This window comes from Heterodontus francisci, chromosome 14 (assembly GCF_036365525.1).
Source record: "Heterodontus francisci isolate sHetFra1 chromosome 14, sHetFra1.hap1, whole genome shotgun sequence".
NCBI lineage: Eukaryota > Metazoa > Chordata > Chondrichthyes > Heterodontiformes > Heterodontidae > Heterodontus > Heterodontus francisci.
In genome coordinates, this window is record NC_090384.1 from 90,853,865 (window position 1) to 90,870,000 (window position 16,136).

The following is a 16,136-nucleotide window of genomic DNA, read 5'->3' on the forward strand; positions in this document are numbered from 1 at the left end:
ACTGTCCTAGACCCAAACATCTTCAGCTACTTCATCAATGACCTTCCCTCCAATATAAGGTCAGAAGTGGGAATGTTCACTGACCATTGCACAGTTATCAGTCCCATCCCTAATTTCTCAGATACTGAAGTAGTCTGTGCCCACATGCAAGACCTTGACAATATTCAGGCATGGGTTATTAAGTGGCAAGTAACATCTGCACCACACATGTGCCGGGCAATGACCATCTCCAATAAGAGAGAAACTAACCATCTCCCCTTGATATTCAACAGCATTACCACTGCTGAATCGCCCACCATCAACATCCTGGGAGTTACCATTGACCAGAAACTTAACTGGATCAGCCATATAAATATTATGGCTACAAGAGCAGGTCTGAGGCTGGGAATTCTGCAGTGAGTAACTCGCCTCCTGTCTCGCCAGTGCTTGCCCACCATCTACAAAGCACAAGTCAGGAGTGCGATGGAATGCTTTCCACTTGTCTGAATGAGTGCAGCTCTAACAAAACTCAAGAAGCATGACACCATCCAGGACAAAGCAGCCCGATGCACTGCAGCAACTTGCTGAGGCTCCTTCAACAGCACCTTCCAAACCAGCAACCTCTACCACCTAGAAGGATGAGGGCAGCAGACGCATGGGAACAGCACCACCTGCAAAATCCCCAAGTCACATGCCATACTGAGTTGCCACTATATCGCCGCTCCTTCACTGTCGCTTGGTCAAATTCCTGGAACTCATTCCCTAACAGCACTGTGGATGTACCTACACCCCAAGGACTGCAGTGTTTAAGATGGCAGCTGACCACCACCTTTTCAAAGGAAATTAGGCCTGTGCAATAAATGCTGGCCTTGCCCGCAACACTCAATCTCACAAATGAATATAAAACAAACACACATTTTGTGACCTGCAAATAAAAGTAAAGACTGGTTGTCTACCAGCTCAGCTCATTGAGGCAGTATGTGCACATGCTATATAGACCAGGAAAGCCTTATGCTCCACCTTTAATCTGTGTTGAGTTAGCAAATCTCAGAGGCAGCAGCAAAGGTGCTAAAATGGGCCTGAGCATTCCCAGTACGATGCCTTGGTCGAGCCGAGGGACCCCTCATGACCATTGCAAGTCAACTGCTGCTGGAAGAGTCACTAAAGTGAATTATCTGGTCATTATCACATTGCTGTTTGCGGGAGCTTGCTGTGTGTAAACGGGCCGTTGCATTTCCAACTGTGACTGCACTTCAAAAGCTACTTCATTGGCCTTGGAGTATCCCAAGGTCGTGAAAGGCACTATACAAGTGCAAGTTCTAACTTTCATTCCCCTTCATGTCCTGGCATTGGTGTGAGGTAAGGTAAAGGCCTGCTCGGGTCTGGAAAAAAAACCTGACCCGAACCCAACAGAACCACATTAGACCCGAGCCCGACCCAGCCAGAGTCCTTCCATTTTTTCCCACGCCCAACCTGACCCGACCACCAGAATGTTCACTTTCTCCAGTTGACAGCATTCATTTTACATCCATAGTGCACTCACTGTACTCACCACTTTTGGATGGATGGAATGGAAGGAAACTGCAGCATGAGTGCGATGACATCATAGAGACACTCACTCGCTCACTGCGCAGACTCAGAGTCTGTGCAATCCGGATGCACATTTCTCTCCTTGACATCCCGGACTCCCAGCTCAGGCAGGCTTTTCAAATTTTAGCGCTTACTTACTCAACTTCCCTTTTCCTCCCAGCAGAGCATTTGTGCGTGTCCGACCCAAGCCGAGCCCGAAAGCCGGACCCGGAAGAGCGACCCAACCTGAACCCGACACATGTCGTCAGATCCTGTCGGGTTTGGGTTGGGTAGCAGGCCTTTAAGGTAAGGAGGGAGCTTGTGGTCAAATTGCTCATTGTCCAGGCTCACACATGAATGTCTACTTGGGCAATATCAGCTTGACCTCAGTGGCAGCGTGCTCACTTCAGAGTCAGAAGGTTTTGGGTTCAAACTGCACTTCTCAGGACTTGAACTCTTAACCTAGGCTGGTATTTCAGTCAGGAACTGAAGGAATGCTGCACTGTCAGAGGTGCTGTCTTCTGGATGAGATTTTAAGTCAAAGCCCCACTTAGTGTGCCATGGTTATCAAAGATCCCATGGTACTTTTTCAACAAACAGCAAACTGTCCTGGCCAACATTTATCCCTCAAACACCACCAAAGCAGATTGACCATTTGTCTACAAAATAAAAATCACTGCATTTCACTTTTGAATATTAAAGGCAGTGTATAAATCCAAACACTGTCAGTGAGAACTAGCACTTGTGGAACCAACAGCTCAGTTAAAGTTTTCAAAAGAGCAGCTGGGAAGGGGAGAAAACTAGAGAGGAAAAAAGGAGGTAGAAATAACATTTCAAATGAAAGAAATATTTCTAAAGAAGTGTAAAAAGATCAAGCCCTCCAATTTTTTCATCCTCGTTTTAATTTTGAAAACAAATGAAGAAGTGGACTTGGTAATCCACTGAGAGCTGTTTCTATGCTTTTAAATAACTGTATTGTAACACATGCACCAACCGCACCGGGCATAAAAACCTGTTATGGTGTATACAGAGATTTGACAGATAGCACATGGTCAGTTCCCTCATATATACAGATATCCAGATGGTAATCGCAACCGACCATCAGGACAGGCACAAAGGGTTGGGAAGCTGGGGTGGTGAGGGTGGGAAAAGAATAAGCAAAATGGCCAGTAAAACAGTAGTCAGGGCCAACCACCTGTCATCAATGGCAAAACACAACAATCAGCAACCCCTGTATAGCTAGCAAGGATTCCTTTTCTCTTCCTCTTGGCAACTTGCCACCTGCTGAGGCAGGATAGTTTACAGCCATGAACCAACAGGCTTTATGATTTAAGGCCACAAGTTGCTTATTTAAAAAAAAATACGAAAGATTGATGTGAAGAATCATAGATTTGAGATTCAAAAGGTGATCGCTGGGGAATGAGATTCTGCGTTACACAAATGTGTGAAAACAGAACTAAATACTTAATTTTACATTCAGCAGTTTACAAGATACATTGTGTAAAAATATTGCATTTTAAGCCACACAGCAACATAATTCGGATTTACATCAGTATACTAATCTAATCACGAGAACTGCAACATTGTTATCGTTTTACTGAAAATTTCCATACTGCAGAGTGTTTCGTAACTTATCACATATACAGCCAATCCAAATCTTGACAACTCAAAAAAAGAATCCAAATCAAACTGAGAGCAATGACAAATTGGTGCAAATGGCTCAACACTAAGGTTACATTAAGAAAATTGTAGTTTGAAATAAATTAAATCTGGGAATTAAAATGCTGTCAAAAAATAACTTCAGCAACACGTAATTTTCCCATCCTTTTGACTCGCTATCTTCAATTATTGCACACTTGTATTGCACACTGCAAAATGGGCAAAATCAGTACTCAAGATACCAAGCATCGTCAGCCCACATTTACTGGAAAAGTTAACCTTAAGAGCAAATTAAACTCAAATATGAGAGGTATATTTTGCTTTGCATGAGAAATTGAAGTAAAAATCTTTTGTATTGCTGAAAATAGAGACATGTTCTCCAAGCTTTTCGTCTTGCACTTGTCAGGACAATCCGCAAGAATACCAATGTAAGAGGAAAACAACAACATTATACTGTTTGAGAAGAGAGTGCTGATTGATAGCAGAGTTGCCATGGAGAATGCACCAGTTTACAGTGACTGAGTTAACTGCCAAGTTTTGTTTGAAATTTAAACTTGCCAACTTGACTCTGATTGGTCAAGGCATTGCCTTGAGGAATGAGCTAGCGAATAGCTGTCACTTATTTTGTTAAGCTGAAACAGGTGCAATGTTTGTACATGTTCTTTCTGTCTGCAAAGAACTGTGTATTAATATAAGTAGCTTCCAGTACGCGCAAATGTGCAACACTGTGAGCCCTACTGACAATCTTAAATTGGTCGTCAGCGTAATTGGAAGCACATTGAGGATTATTTAGCAAATGCTGTCCAATCACTGAATCACATCTAATGTTGGACACTGTGTTTTGAGTTTTGCAAGCACGGGCTGGTTAGGTACGGCCTGTAGCTTGCCTGTTGCAAACAGTGGAAGGGACATGTTGTTTGATAACATCCACCAGTCTTTGGCATGTACAGCTTATATACCTAGCATCACATTGGCATTGAAATTCATATATCACATTACTCATTTGTGTGAGATGCAGGATGTCTTTTTGGCTTGACGACAACGTCCTGTTAGTGGCGAACACCACATGTGTTGCTACTGCATAGTAGCAGCATGAAACAGCTAGCTTCAACTGTTGCTCAAATTTTTGGGATACATTACCCTTCCAGGGTAATTTGAGGTAGACTGGGCACTTTTCAGGGCCGAAAATGACAGCCTTAGGCCCGTTCATAAGTTTGCGTCATATACAGCGAGAAATGATCTGATCAGGTTAGCCATTGTCAGGCAGGATGTCTTTGATTTGCCCTATTTCAGCATCAAGCTTGCATGGTAAGCAAATGGCTCGGGCTCTATTTACGAGGTTGCCAATAAGGTCAATCTTATAATGTGTGGAACTGTAAGAATCCCAACGCGTATATTGACCAGTAAAGGTAGGTTTGCAGTCGACCATTGTAGAGAACCCCTTAACAGATTTCTCAACTCGTACGTCAAGGAAAGGGAGCTCATTTGACTGCTCCATTTCAAAGGTGAATTTGAGTGGAGGATGGAGCCCATTAAGCCGTGCAAGGAAATTATTGCATGCAACTGCGGATTCAAATATAGCAAACGTATCATCTACATATCAGAAATATGCAAGAGGTAGGAGGTTAGATGTCATTCCATCAAAGACACGTTTCTCATGGAACCCAACAAAGATGTCTGTAAGAGCTGGGCCGGCCTAGAGGGGATCCCATGGCCACATTGCTAGCCTATTCACTAATGTACCACTTAAGGAAGTCATAGATATTTGCGTTGCAGCATTATCTCATGGCGATCTAGACCCGCCACCATTGCGTAAATCAGTATTCATTGAACTTGGCAACTCGGGCAGTTGAGTTCGGTTTTAATGACACCATGTATGCCCAAATAGATGATGTTTCCATGGGCTCCCCTCTAGGCCCAGCTCTCGCAAACATCTTTGTTGGGTTCCAAGAGAAACGTGTCTTTGAGGGAATGACACCTAACCCCCTACCTCTTGCATATTTCCAACATGTAGATGATACGTTTGCTGTATTTGAATCTGCAGCTGCATGCAATAATTTCCTTGCACGGCTTAATGGGCTCCATCCTCCACTCAAATTCACCTTTGAAATGGAGCAGTCAAATGAGCTCCCTTTCCTTGACGTACTAGTTGAGAAATCTGTTAAGGGTTTCTCTACCACGGTGTACCGCAAACCTACCTTCGCTGGTCAATACACGTATTGGGATTCTTACAGTTCCACACACTATAAGATTGGCCTTATTGGCAACCTCGTAAATAGAGCCCAAGCCATTTGCTCACCATGCAAGCTTGATGCTGAAATAGGGCAAATCTAATTACCCTGGAAGGGTAATGTATCCCAAAAATTTGAGCAACAGGTGAAGCTAGCCACTATGCAATAGCAACACATGTGGTGTTCGCTAAAGGCCTGCTACCCGACTCGACCCCAACGGGACCTGATGACATGTGTCGGGTTCGGGTCGGATCGCACTTCCGGGTCCGGCATTTGGGCTCAGGTTGGGTCGGGCCGGGTTGGACATACTCTATCACCACCTCAGGTAAGTGACTTTAATGTTAATTTACTTTTTGGACTTTAAAGGTGGTTTTGCTACAGTTAGTTTAAGCTTGTCCAGGTAAGGAATAAAGTGAACAACGGAAGGTAGGTTAACTGGTGGTCGGGTCGAGTCGGGCATGGGAAAAAAATGGAAGAACTCGGGCCGGGTCGGGCTCGGCGTCAGATGGGGTTCTGTCGGGCTCAGGTTGGGTCTCATTTGCAGACCCGAGCAGGCCTTTAGTGTTCGCCACAAACAGGATGCCGCTGTCAAGCCAAAAAGACATCCTGCGTATCACACAAATGAGTAATGTGATAGATGAATTTCAATGCCAGTGTGATGCTAAGTAAATAGACCGTACATCCCAAAGACTGGAAGATCAAATCAAACAACATGTCCCTTCCACTGTTCACAACGGGCAAGGTACAGGCCATACCCAATCAGCCCATGCTAGCAAAACTCAAAACACAGTGTCCAACATTAGATGTGATTCTGCGATTGGACAACATTTGCTAAATAATCCTCAGTGTACTAAGAATTACACTGACAACCAATTTAAGCTTGTCAGTAGGGCTCACAGTGTGGCACATTTGCGCGTACTGGAAGTTACTTATATCAAAACACAGGGCCCTGTTCTTTGCAGACAGAAAGAACATGTACAAATATTGTGCCTGTTTCAGCTAAACAAAATAAGTGACAGCCATTCGCTAGCTCATTCTTCAGGGCAATGCCCGACCAATCAACGTCAAGCTGCCTAGTTTAAATTTGAAACAAAACTTGGCAGTTAACTCAGTCACCGTAAACTGGTGCATTCTCCATGGCAACCAGAGTTCACTTGCCAATCAGCTCTCTCTTCTCGTACAGTATAAATGTTGTTGTTTTCCCTTACATTGTATTCTTGCGGATTGTCCTGATTAGTGCAAGATGAAAAGCTTTGACAACATGTCTCTATTTTCAACAATACTCAAGTTCTGTACTGCCAAATGACTATTTAAAAATCTTTTACTGAACTATTCTAAACTTCCCCAGTTCAATGAAAGAATTGCTTTTATGTTGCACACAAAACAAAACACAACACATCAGAATTGGCTCATGCACATTCACCTTTAGTCATACAGAGTTAACTCTTAAAGAACCAAGCAAATTATTTGGCATTCTCACCATAAGGAGTTTTAGCTATTTCAGCAATTTGAAAACTAATAAATAATAGACTTGGCACCCAAAAAACCATCTAATCTGCCCTAAAAACTTTTATCAGTTAAGGTTGTAGTAGGATTGCAACCAGACGCACTGCCATTTTAACATACATTAAAGATGCATACTGGACACTAATATGCAATGTTGTGTAGTTACATTTCCCCGATGCCCGAGTTCCTGGCCTGAGTTACATTTCTATGAGGAGATGTTGAGTCGAGATCTAACACTCCTTTATGCGGAGATACAAAGAAAAATGCACAAGTAAACTGGAGTAGGAGTTTTCTCCAAACTGTTACTGTGCACCTTCTGATTATTCATTCGGAGATTGGATACCTATATGCTTGCTTTATGCTCTGCAATTAGTATGGGAACCAAAGGGGGGGGGGGGGAAAACTTACTTTCAAATTTAAAATGCATGACTGCATATTGGACAATTGGGGGAAAAAATGATATGGTAGCAACTATGATTCTTAAGTCAAAATATTTAATTAACAGATAACTGGTTAAGAAATCTACAGAGAAATCCATGTAATTGCTGGCCAACAATTTTTTGGAAACAATTTCTTCCCATTTATCTATGACAAAGCATAATCCAGTCCTGATTCGATCCATCTCCAGTACATTAAACAGAACTATTAACTAAGCCTACAGCAATGAGCTTAAACAGATAAGCCTTTTATTAAATCAAGAGACTCACAATATTACTCTGCTTATCTGTAAGTATTTGGTTTAAGGTTTCCCTATTGTAAATTTCCATCAATTTTAATGTAATAGAAATGGAAAGATAATACACTAGAAAGGGGCCTCACTCTTCAAACAAGGAATTTTCTACGTGAGGGCTCTTCCTTTTTCCATCAAGAAAATTAGTTTCTCCTTTTTAAAAGTTTAGCACCTGTAGACAATATAGGATTAAGCCTTTTGAATATTTCATTCCATCAAAGTTTTTCTTGTTAATGTGCAACAAGTATCCAAAGTAATCTGTTGTAAATGTGATTAACGCTGTAAAACACATATAGATAGATGCAAGCTATAAAATAGTTCAGCAGTTACATTTTTAGAAGAATTCGAAAATAAAGTCTATCGACTTCCCACAACATTGAATATTAAAACATCTATTACAAAGAAATATTCACACCCATTAATCCATATAGTTGATTGACAAGCATGAATCAGGAAGAATGGAAGATTAGGAAACCAATTGGTTAGTGGGAAGCCCTCTGGCTACTGAGATTCATAGATTGATTTCGCTCACATCATTTAACAATACTAATCATTATAGATTTAATATTTCAGAGAGCATTTATTAATAGCCTGTGCAACCAATTTAAAACAAACTCACATTTTAGGTAAGAGAAGCCATCAAGCTTTTGAGTTGTTAAATATTTTCATGGTAGTTAACAGCAACTATTTTGTGTTATAGATGACCCAATATGAAAATGTCAGAAACATACATTTTATTTCTGTAATGCCCATCACATCATCAGACTGTCATCCACCTCCTTCTGGAATGTGCCTTCACAAAGCAGGTCTAGAAAGAGATGTAGTGATTTTTGTCAAGATTCATCCGATCAGCACCGTAACACAGTGCTCTATGGGCTGTTCCCAGGGATGCACAGAGATAAACATCAACTGTTTTTGGAAGACCATCAACTCAGTGAAAGACACAATTTGGTCTCCCTGAAATGTGCTGGTCTTCCACTGCAAAGAGCTGTCCACGACCACATGTTGCAGACTGGTACATTCCAAGGGCCAGGACTACATGCTGAAGGATGCACTGAAGCTTGGGGCAACCGCTGCAAAGGCTCAATGGGGAAAGGCACTGTGTAAGGCCCTCCCGCTGTGGTGTACCGAGGGGCTGGACCAGTATAAAACACCTTGGGCTGTATGCACCCGAGAATGTTTGACATGTAATGCAAATGTACATTGTAAATATAACCTGTAATGGCAAATGTAGTGAGGCACCTCATGTACTGTATTGAAAGAAACTGATCTGCATTGCACTTTCTGCAATGTCAAATTTGAACTGTTAAGTAATGTATTTGTAGAAATGTTATGAATAAAGTATTTTTTGGAAAAGAAAAGTCAATTTCACAAGAGGCATTCCAATGGTTTGCTAATGAGTCAAGCGACCTCAACTTTGCAATGTAGCTGTTCATGTCCAGCCATAATCATTTTATTTTATTATGCATTACAACTCGCTCATGTGTAGATATAATGATATTTTATCACCTGTTTACTTATTATCCACTGATGTGTCATCCATGGCTCAGTGATAGTCCATCTGCCTTTGAGTTGGAAGGTTGTTGGTTCAAGTCGCACACCAACGACTTCAGTACAGAATCTGGGCTGATACTCCAGTGCAGTGACGAGGGGGTGCTGCACTGTTGGATGTGTTGTCTTTCAGGTGGGATGTTCAGTGCCCCATCTTCACTCTCAAGTGGATGCAAAAGAAGAGCAGGGGAATTCTCCCCAGTGTCCTGGCCAATATTTATCCCCCAATAAACATCTTGATTTTTAAAAAAAATAGATTATCTGGTTATTGCAACAAATCTGCTTGTGCAGCCTTACTTTGCGCAAATTGGCTTTTATGTTTCCAACATTACAACTGTGACTAAACGTCAAAGTAAGTATTTAATTGGTTGTAAATCATTTTGGGGCATCCTTTGATTTTGAGAGATGCTATATAAATGCATATTCTCTCTTTAATCATTTTAGACAAACATTTCAGTCACTGTCTAGAATTTAAAATGAACACAATGTTATTTTCCAGCTAAAATAAATCTTAGAGTCATAGAGAGATACAGCACTGAAACAGGTCCTTCAGCCCACCGTGTCTGTGCCGACCATCGACCACCCATTTATACTAATCCTACATTAATCCCATATGCCCTACCATATCCCCACCTTCCCTCAATTCTTCTACCACCTACCTACACTAGGGGCAATTTACAATGGCCAATTTACCTATCAACCTGCAAGTCTTTGGCTGTGGGAGGAAACCGGAGCACCCGGCGGAAACACACGCAATCACAGGGAGAACTTGCAAACTCCGCATAGGCAGTACCCAGAACCAAACCCAGGTCGCTGGAGCTGTGGTGCTAACCACTGCGCCGCCCCATACTTGAACCAACAACCTTCCAACTCAAAGGCAGATGGACTACCACTGAGCCATGCAAAGACAACACATGCTTTTAAAGAAGAACCAAGTTCAGTTTAGAAATCACATCCAAACATTGCTCAGTACATTATTTATCCACAATACATGTTATATCTGTCATACAGTATTCAGAAATCTCAACATATGTTTAACTGGTTTTGACCAAATTCACATTGTTATGAGACTGCTTCTATTTTTTAAAAAGTGTTTTTAAGTACTCATATTTAAATTGTGGAAATGGATTCATTTGGAAGGCTGAAAAAATGCTGGACTTTGTTTTTTCACTGGGGTCATTGGAAGGATACCACTGTGAAAACAATTTCTGGAATAATCAAGGAGTGCTAAAAACCTTTACTGGAGATCACCTGCCTTAAGACAAATAAACAACAGGAACCTTGGATTAAGGGGAGATGTTTACAGAGAAGCCACATGTCAAGGTTTATGGAGGTCAAGAGGTTGACTGGCTGTTTGGGGTTTGGATATTGTGTTCAGTTCAGTTGGGGTGTGAACTGTTTTGAAGACAGTTGAAGATCAGCCTGCCAAGGAAAAAACACTCAACTCATCTCTTTCCTCCTGTCGCTGAGAAAGTCCTGTGTATTCATTGTGATAACCAAAACCCTTGATGCCACATTTCTCCTGCAAAGCTTGAAAAAACCTGCCAGATTAATTCTCGATGCCACCTGAAAAGAACTGCACCAGAACAGATCAGAGTGACCCGTCTATGTGTGCCCAGATGCCAGACCATATCTTCCTTTTTCTCGTCAAGAATTAGCAAGCATTTGGCCAAATTATTCTTTTTTTTGTCCTTTTTTCTGTAACAGAGCTCTGCAGAGAGAACTTCTTTATTCTTTTCAGTGTGTGTGTGTGAGCTTGTGTGTGCGGGACTTTAAAGAGGAACTTTCATATTTCAATCTGTGCGTTAATGCTTTGCTTCATTACTGGATAAGTCTTGTTTTTATAATAAACTGATAATTTTGTTGTTTATTAAAGAAACCTGGTTGGTGTATTTTATTCGAGGATAAAGAGTGGAGTATATGACTGACCGTATCGGTAACTGGGTAAACATTTTAAAACTATATGTTGTGACCTGTAGAAGAGTGGAACTAGAAAAGACAGTGCACTCCTCCCACCTCAGTCATATCAACATGCACGAATAGTTGGCATTGCACATAACAATTGAGTGGCATTCATGTGCACACCAATCATAAGACATACTTAGTACCAAGGAATTAAATCACAGTCTTAAGAAGAATACTCTGAAGTTTGAAACTTAAGGGATTCAGAATTACGAGTCGCAGATACAATTGCATTTATGTTGAGACCTTCTGCTTTCTGGAAACCAGACTCAGAATTTAATTCACAAAGGCAGATACATTGGTGGCAGCTTTATAAATATTCATTTCTTTTTTCAAAAAAGTGTCTGCGCATATAAAAAAAAACACAAAAGCAGATTTTTTTCTCCCTGAGGAGCAACAGCACAAAAGGGGAAAAGGACTAATGTAAGAATGCATTAGTGATTCATGTGAAATGACAGTCTCTACAGCTACCCACAGGCATTCTTATAAGCACTAAGATACTAGCCAATGTCCTTTTGCCAGAATGATATCCAGTGACCATTGCTAGAAGCACAGACATGGATGCCTCTGCCTTAAGACAAAGCAAGAGAAAAATATTGGAAAGTAAAAATGCATATCCGTTCATTGTTGGCTTTCAGTACTGATTCAGATTAAGCACATCATGACAATATAGATTCCTCTCACTAAGCATTTCTGCAGCACACAAAAAATATATTCCATTCATGATGTGCAAGCTCCTTTTCCAAATCTAACTTTGCATATACTACACAAAAAGAGGGCGCAGCACATTGAAATTGAATACAATATTTATTCAACAGATGAAGCAGACCACAAAACACAAACAATGTTTGCATGGAAGTTCCAGCAAATACATGCTTTTATCACTTCAAACAAGTATAATGCACATTAAGTTGGTCAAATCAAAGTGTTTTGCCGTTTTTAGCAATTTCATGCACAATCCCCTACTTTTCCAAATATTCCCTCATCGGTGTCACATTTCTTCTTCCATCCAATAGACAAATACTTTCTGGATAGCTGTCAATATCATTTGATCAATCAACTTACTAAAGTTGATCAAGTAAATCAACTTACTGGTCCCTTTCGATTTTGTTTTTTGCAAGTGCAACATTACACCTGTCAGGCAACACTCCATCTAATGGGATAAGTTATTAAGAATGGGATTTAAACTCAAAGGCCTTTGCTCAACATGGTACAATATTCCATCAGATTATCTAGCTACTTGTATTTAGTTCTGAATCCAACAAAATGCCCTGATTTATGGATTTTTGTAAATATGTAGCACAATCCAATACAAAGTTTGCTGATGTTCCCTTACAGTTTTCACAAAAGGGGCAAGGAACACAAATATGTTCCTCATTTCCATCTATGCCACCCATAAGCATCTGTTGAGATACAAGGATGATATGCCCAAAATGTATTCTCCTCCCCCCTCAAGGGAAGCACATGGCTTCCACTTAAGACCGCCCAGCGAAACTGAGAACTCAATCTTCAACACAAACTTGTTGCCAACACCCTATGGTACAGTGCCTTTCCGCAATCTAGGATTTAACATTCCACCAAATTATTCACCAACTTCACATATCATATTCTCCGTCACAATCTTATCAAATTTTATACTTGCCTGTGCACAAATTCACAGCTCTTTTTTTTTTGCATTCTGCCTGCATACTACAGAACCTCTAAGCAGCAACTAGATACTAGAAATTTCACTAAGTCTTTTCATTAAACAGAAGACCAAAAGCATTCACACGTGGCAACATTTGAGACTGCTTACAAAAACCTACAGCCCACTCTACCAGTGCTACTGTTCATAAAAACGTTAAAAAAAAGAGGAGGCTAGTCAGCTCTTTGAGTCTGCTCCTCCATTCAATAAGGTCATGGCTGATCTTTGACCTCAATTCCACCTCCCCACATTCTCCCCATATCCCTTAATTCCCTTAGTTTTCAAAAATCTATCAATCTCTATCTTGACCGTACTCAACGACTGAGCATCCACAGCTCTCTGGGGTAGAGCATTCCAAAGACTCTCAAACCTTTGGATGAATAAATTTCTCCTCATATCAGTCCTAAATGGCTGACCCCTTATTCTGTAACTGTGACACCATGTTCTAGATTCCCCATTTTGGGGAAACATTCACCCAACATCTACCCTGTAGAGCCCCTTAAGAATTTTATATGTTTCAATTAGACCACCTCTGGTTCTTCTCAATTCTGGGCAACATAGTCCCAGTCTACTCAATCTCCTTCCAGGAATCAGTCTTGTGAACCTTCTTTGCACTCCCTCTTAGGCAAGTATATCCTTCCTTAGGTAAGAAAACCAAAACTGTATACTATACTGCAGGTGTGGTTTCACTTTGCACAATTCAACACTTCTCAAGTTAAGTGCAGGCTGCACTTTCAGCTTACTTCAGCACACTTGGCTGATCCTACGGAGAGTGGCAAACCACCAATAAAGGCTGATTTAAAGAAAGTGGTTCATATTTGTGCTAAATTTAGCTGTAAAGCCTTCAGATTTAGAAGATAAGCATGGATTTGTTTGCTACAAAAACTTAAGCGTGATCAATCGGATAAGTATATCAGCATAATACCACTCAAAAACTCTATATTAAAGTCATGGTCTCAAAAATATAAACAAATGGTTAATATATAACCTTCAAGTCGTGAACAAGTCCAACTGCCAGCAAATCAAAGAGCAATACACTCCACCAAAATAACCAGTTGGTTTGGTCTTACCAAAATACAATGGTCTTCAATTTTAAAATCTGAAATCATTTTGATGCCACAAATTTTACACAAACTTTTTTTGCAACAGATTTACAGTGAGCAGAAAATGCTGCAGATCAAATCATTAGTGCTTCTCTGTAAACAGGAGGGAAAAGACTAAAGCCGACTGTGAACAGTCATTGAATATAATCCTGCATATAACTTTATGAAATCTAATAATCGCCGTGACGATTGGGGTAAAGTTAAAATGAACATCACTAAAGCGTGACCAATTGATGTTATCCCAGCTGCCACCGAAGCCTGACTTTGGGTTATATTACAGAGTCACAGATTCCAAGTGCGGTCAGTGCCAACAGCAGATAAGCAATGTAGAGCCTCATCAACAATACACAACAACCCCTAATTACGTATTAATTTTATGGCCAATGTGGCATTTAATGAAGCTCAGAATCACCCATGTGCGTTTTATGTGCTGGTCAATGCGTGTAAACCGACATGCTATCCCCCCACCCCCCAACAAACATCTTAAAATCAAACAAATGAGACATCATAGTTGTCAAATATAAAAGTGCTGAGAATAAACTAAACAGCCCAAGAGATGAGTGCGAGGCGACGATCTTTGTTTCCGATATGTACAAGTGAAACGGATGTGAATATCAGCTTGTTTGTTTCACTTAATGGCAACAATGTATTAAACTTGCAATGTAACCACATTTCAACACTGCACTGCTAGGAACCCCGGAAAGATACGTTGTTTCAATAAAATTTGATCACTTACCCTTTTCTGGTCTTCCAGTCCGTGAGTTACAGGCTTCCTTTGGTGCCGGTTCGTTTCTGATCCTGTTTCCATTTCAAGCATCAAAAGTCCGTAGTATCAGCTCCGAATCGACAACCCTTGGTCCTCTCCAAAAAAAAAACAAACACACCCCCCCCACACACAAAAAACCGCAGTGGGACGTAAGATATTCTACTTTCAGTTCGGCAGCTGACCCTTAAATCTTGCTCTGGTAGCATCCATCACAGGCAAGATTAAACAAATGAAACTTTCCTCAGACTTCAAATCATTTCCCCTCCTTCTTCAATATCCTGCACCCTTTTTTAAAAGATATATTCTTTCAGTTTCAATCTAGAATGTCTCGTGAATGCTGGGCAGCCAAATTTCCTCTGCGAATTCAGGTTGAATGCTTCCTGCCACATTATTGCTCCTGCATCCTCTCCATTTTATCCAGAAACGGGCAAATGATGTTCCGAAAGAAGCCGCGAATGTTGTCCGCCACGTTGATGTGACCAGCATCACTTTCCAGGCCTATCTGCTCTCTATATGAATGTGAGGATCAATTCCACCCGCCTCCTCTCCCTCTCTCCCCTCCAAAAAAACACTTGCAGCGGAGATTTCTTTTGTCAGCCGCAGAGTACTGCAAGTTTACAAAGAGAGAGAGGGGGAATAACGAAAATTTGCCATGCAAGGTTCCCCTTCTTATGCAATCAGAAAGTATCTAGAAAGAACAGATTAAAAAAAACACAAGTAATTCTGCATTGTTCAATCAAGTGAATATCAACACAACGGCAGAGGGTGTGTGTGATGGCTTTGCAAACCCTCCAGAAAACCAAGTCTCTCACAAAAACAGTCACATTCTGTCACCCAGATAGCAGCCAACCCACATTTTATTTATGACAGTACTGCACTGCCACAAGGTGCTCACACTTTCATCAATATCTTTGCATTTCGTCCGGAAAAGAAATGGCTCTCTCATTCTCGGCGGCTAAACATCATATCCAGCAGGAGATTTTTTTTTAGTGACTGTGTTAATTAGAAGCGCAAAGCATGTGAAAGTTACGTACCCTGCAAGCGGAGGGCTCAGTGCAGACCTGTCCCAGGCAGCGAGGGAGGAGGTGGTGGAGGAAGGCGGACCGAATAGGGCAAACCCAGCGCGTTTGACCCGCCCCCTGACTAACGTCATGAATTCGCGCCTCTTCCTCGCCGGTGAGCATTCCAGAAGTGATCCGTCTCCATGGCAACTCCGGGTCCAGCGCACGTGGCCACGCCCCCCTTCTTGCTGCTGTCCACTCTGCAGGGGGCGGGAGAACAAGAAACTGCAAGCGCAGGATTGCAGTCCTTTTGAGAAATAAAAGGAAGGCTTGCATTCATGTAGCGCCTTTCACGACCATTGGACGTCCCAAAGGGCTTTACAGCCTTTGGAAAT

General features: G+C 41.3%; 1 protein-coding gene across 1 annotated transcript in view; it reads right to left on the reverse strand.

Moving 5' to 3' along the window:
• The window catches only part of LOC137377146 (neuron navigator 2-like), a 984,055-nt gene extending 968,627 nt beyond the window's left edge, over window positions 1-15,428 (reverse strand). Inside the window, exon 1 of the mRNA XM_068046509.1 lies at window positions 14,711-15,428. Within this exon, the coding sequence (XP_067902610.1) occupies window positions 14,711-14,791 (81 nt within the window). The 5' untranslated portion in view covers window positions 14,792-15,428. The remainder of the gene's footprint in view (window positions 1-14,710) is intronic.
• Between the last annotated feature and the right edge of the window lie 708 nt (window positions 15,429-16,136).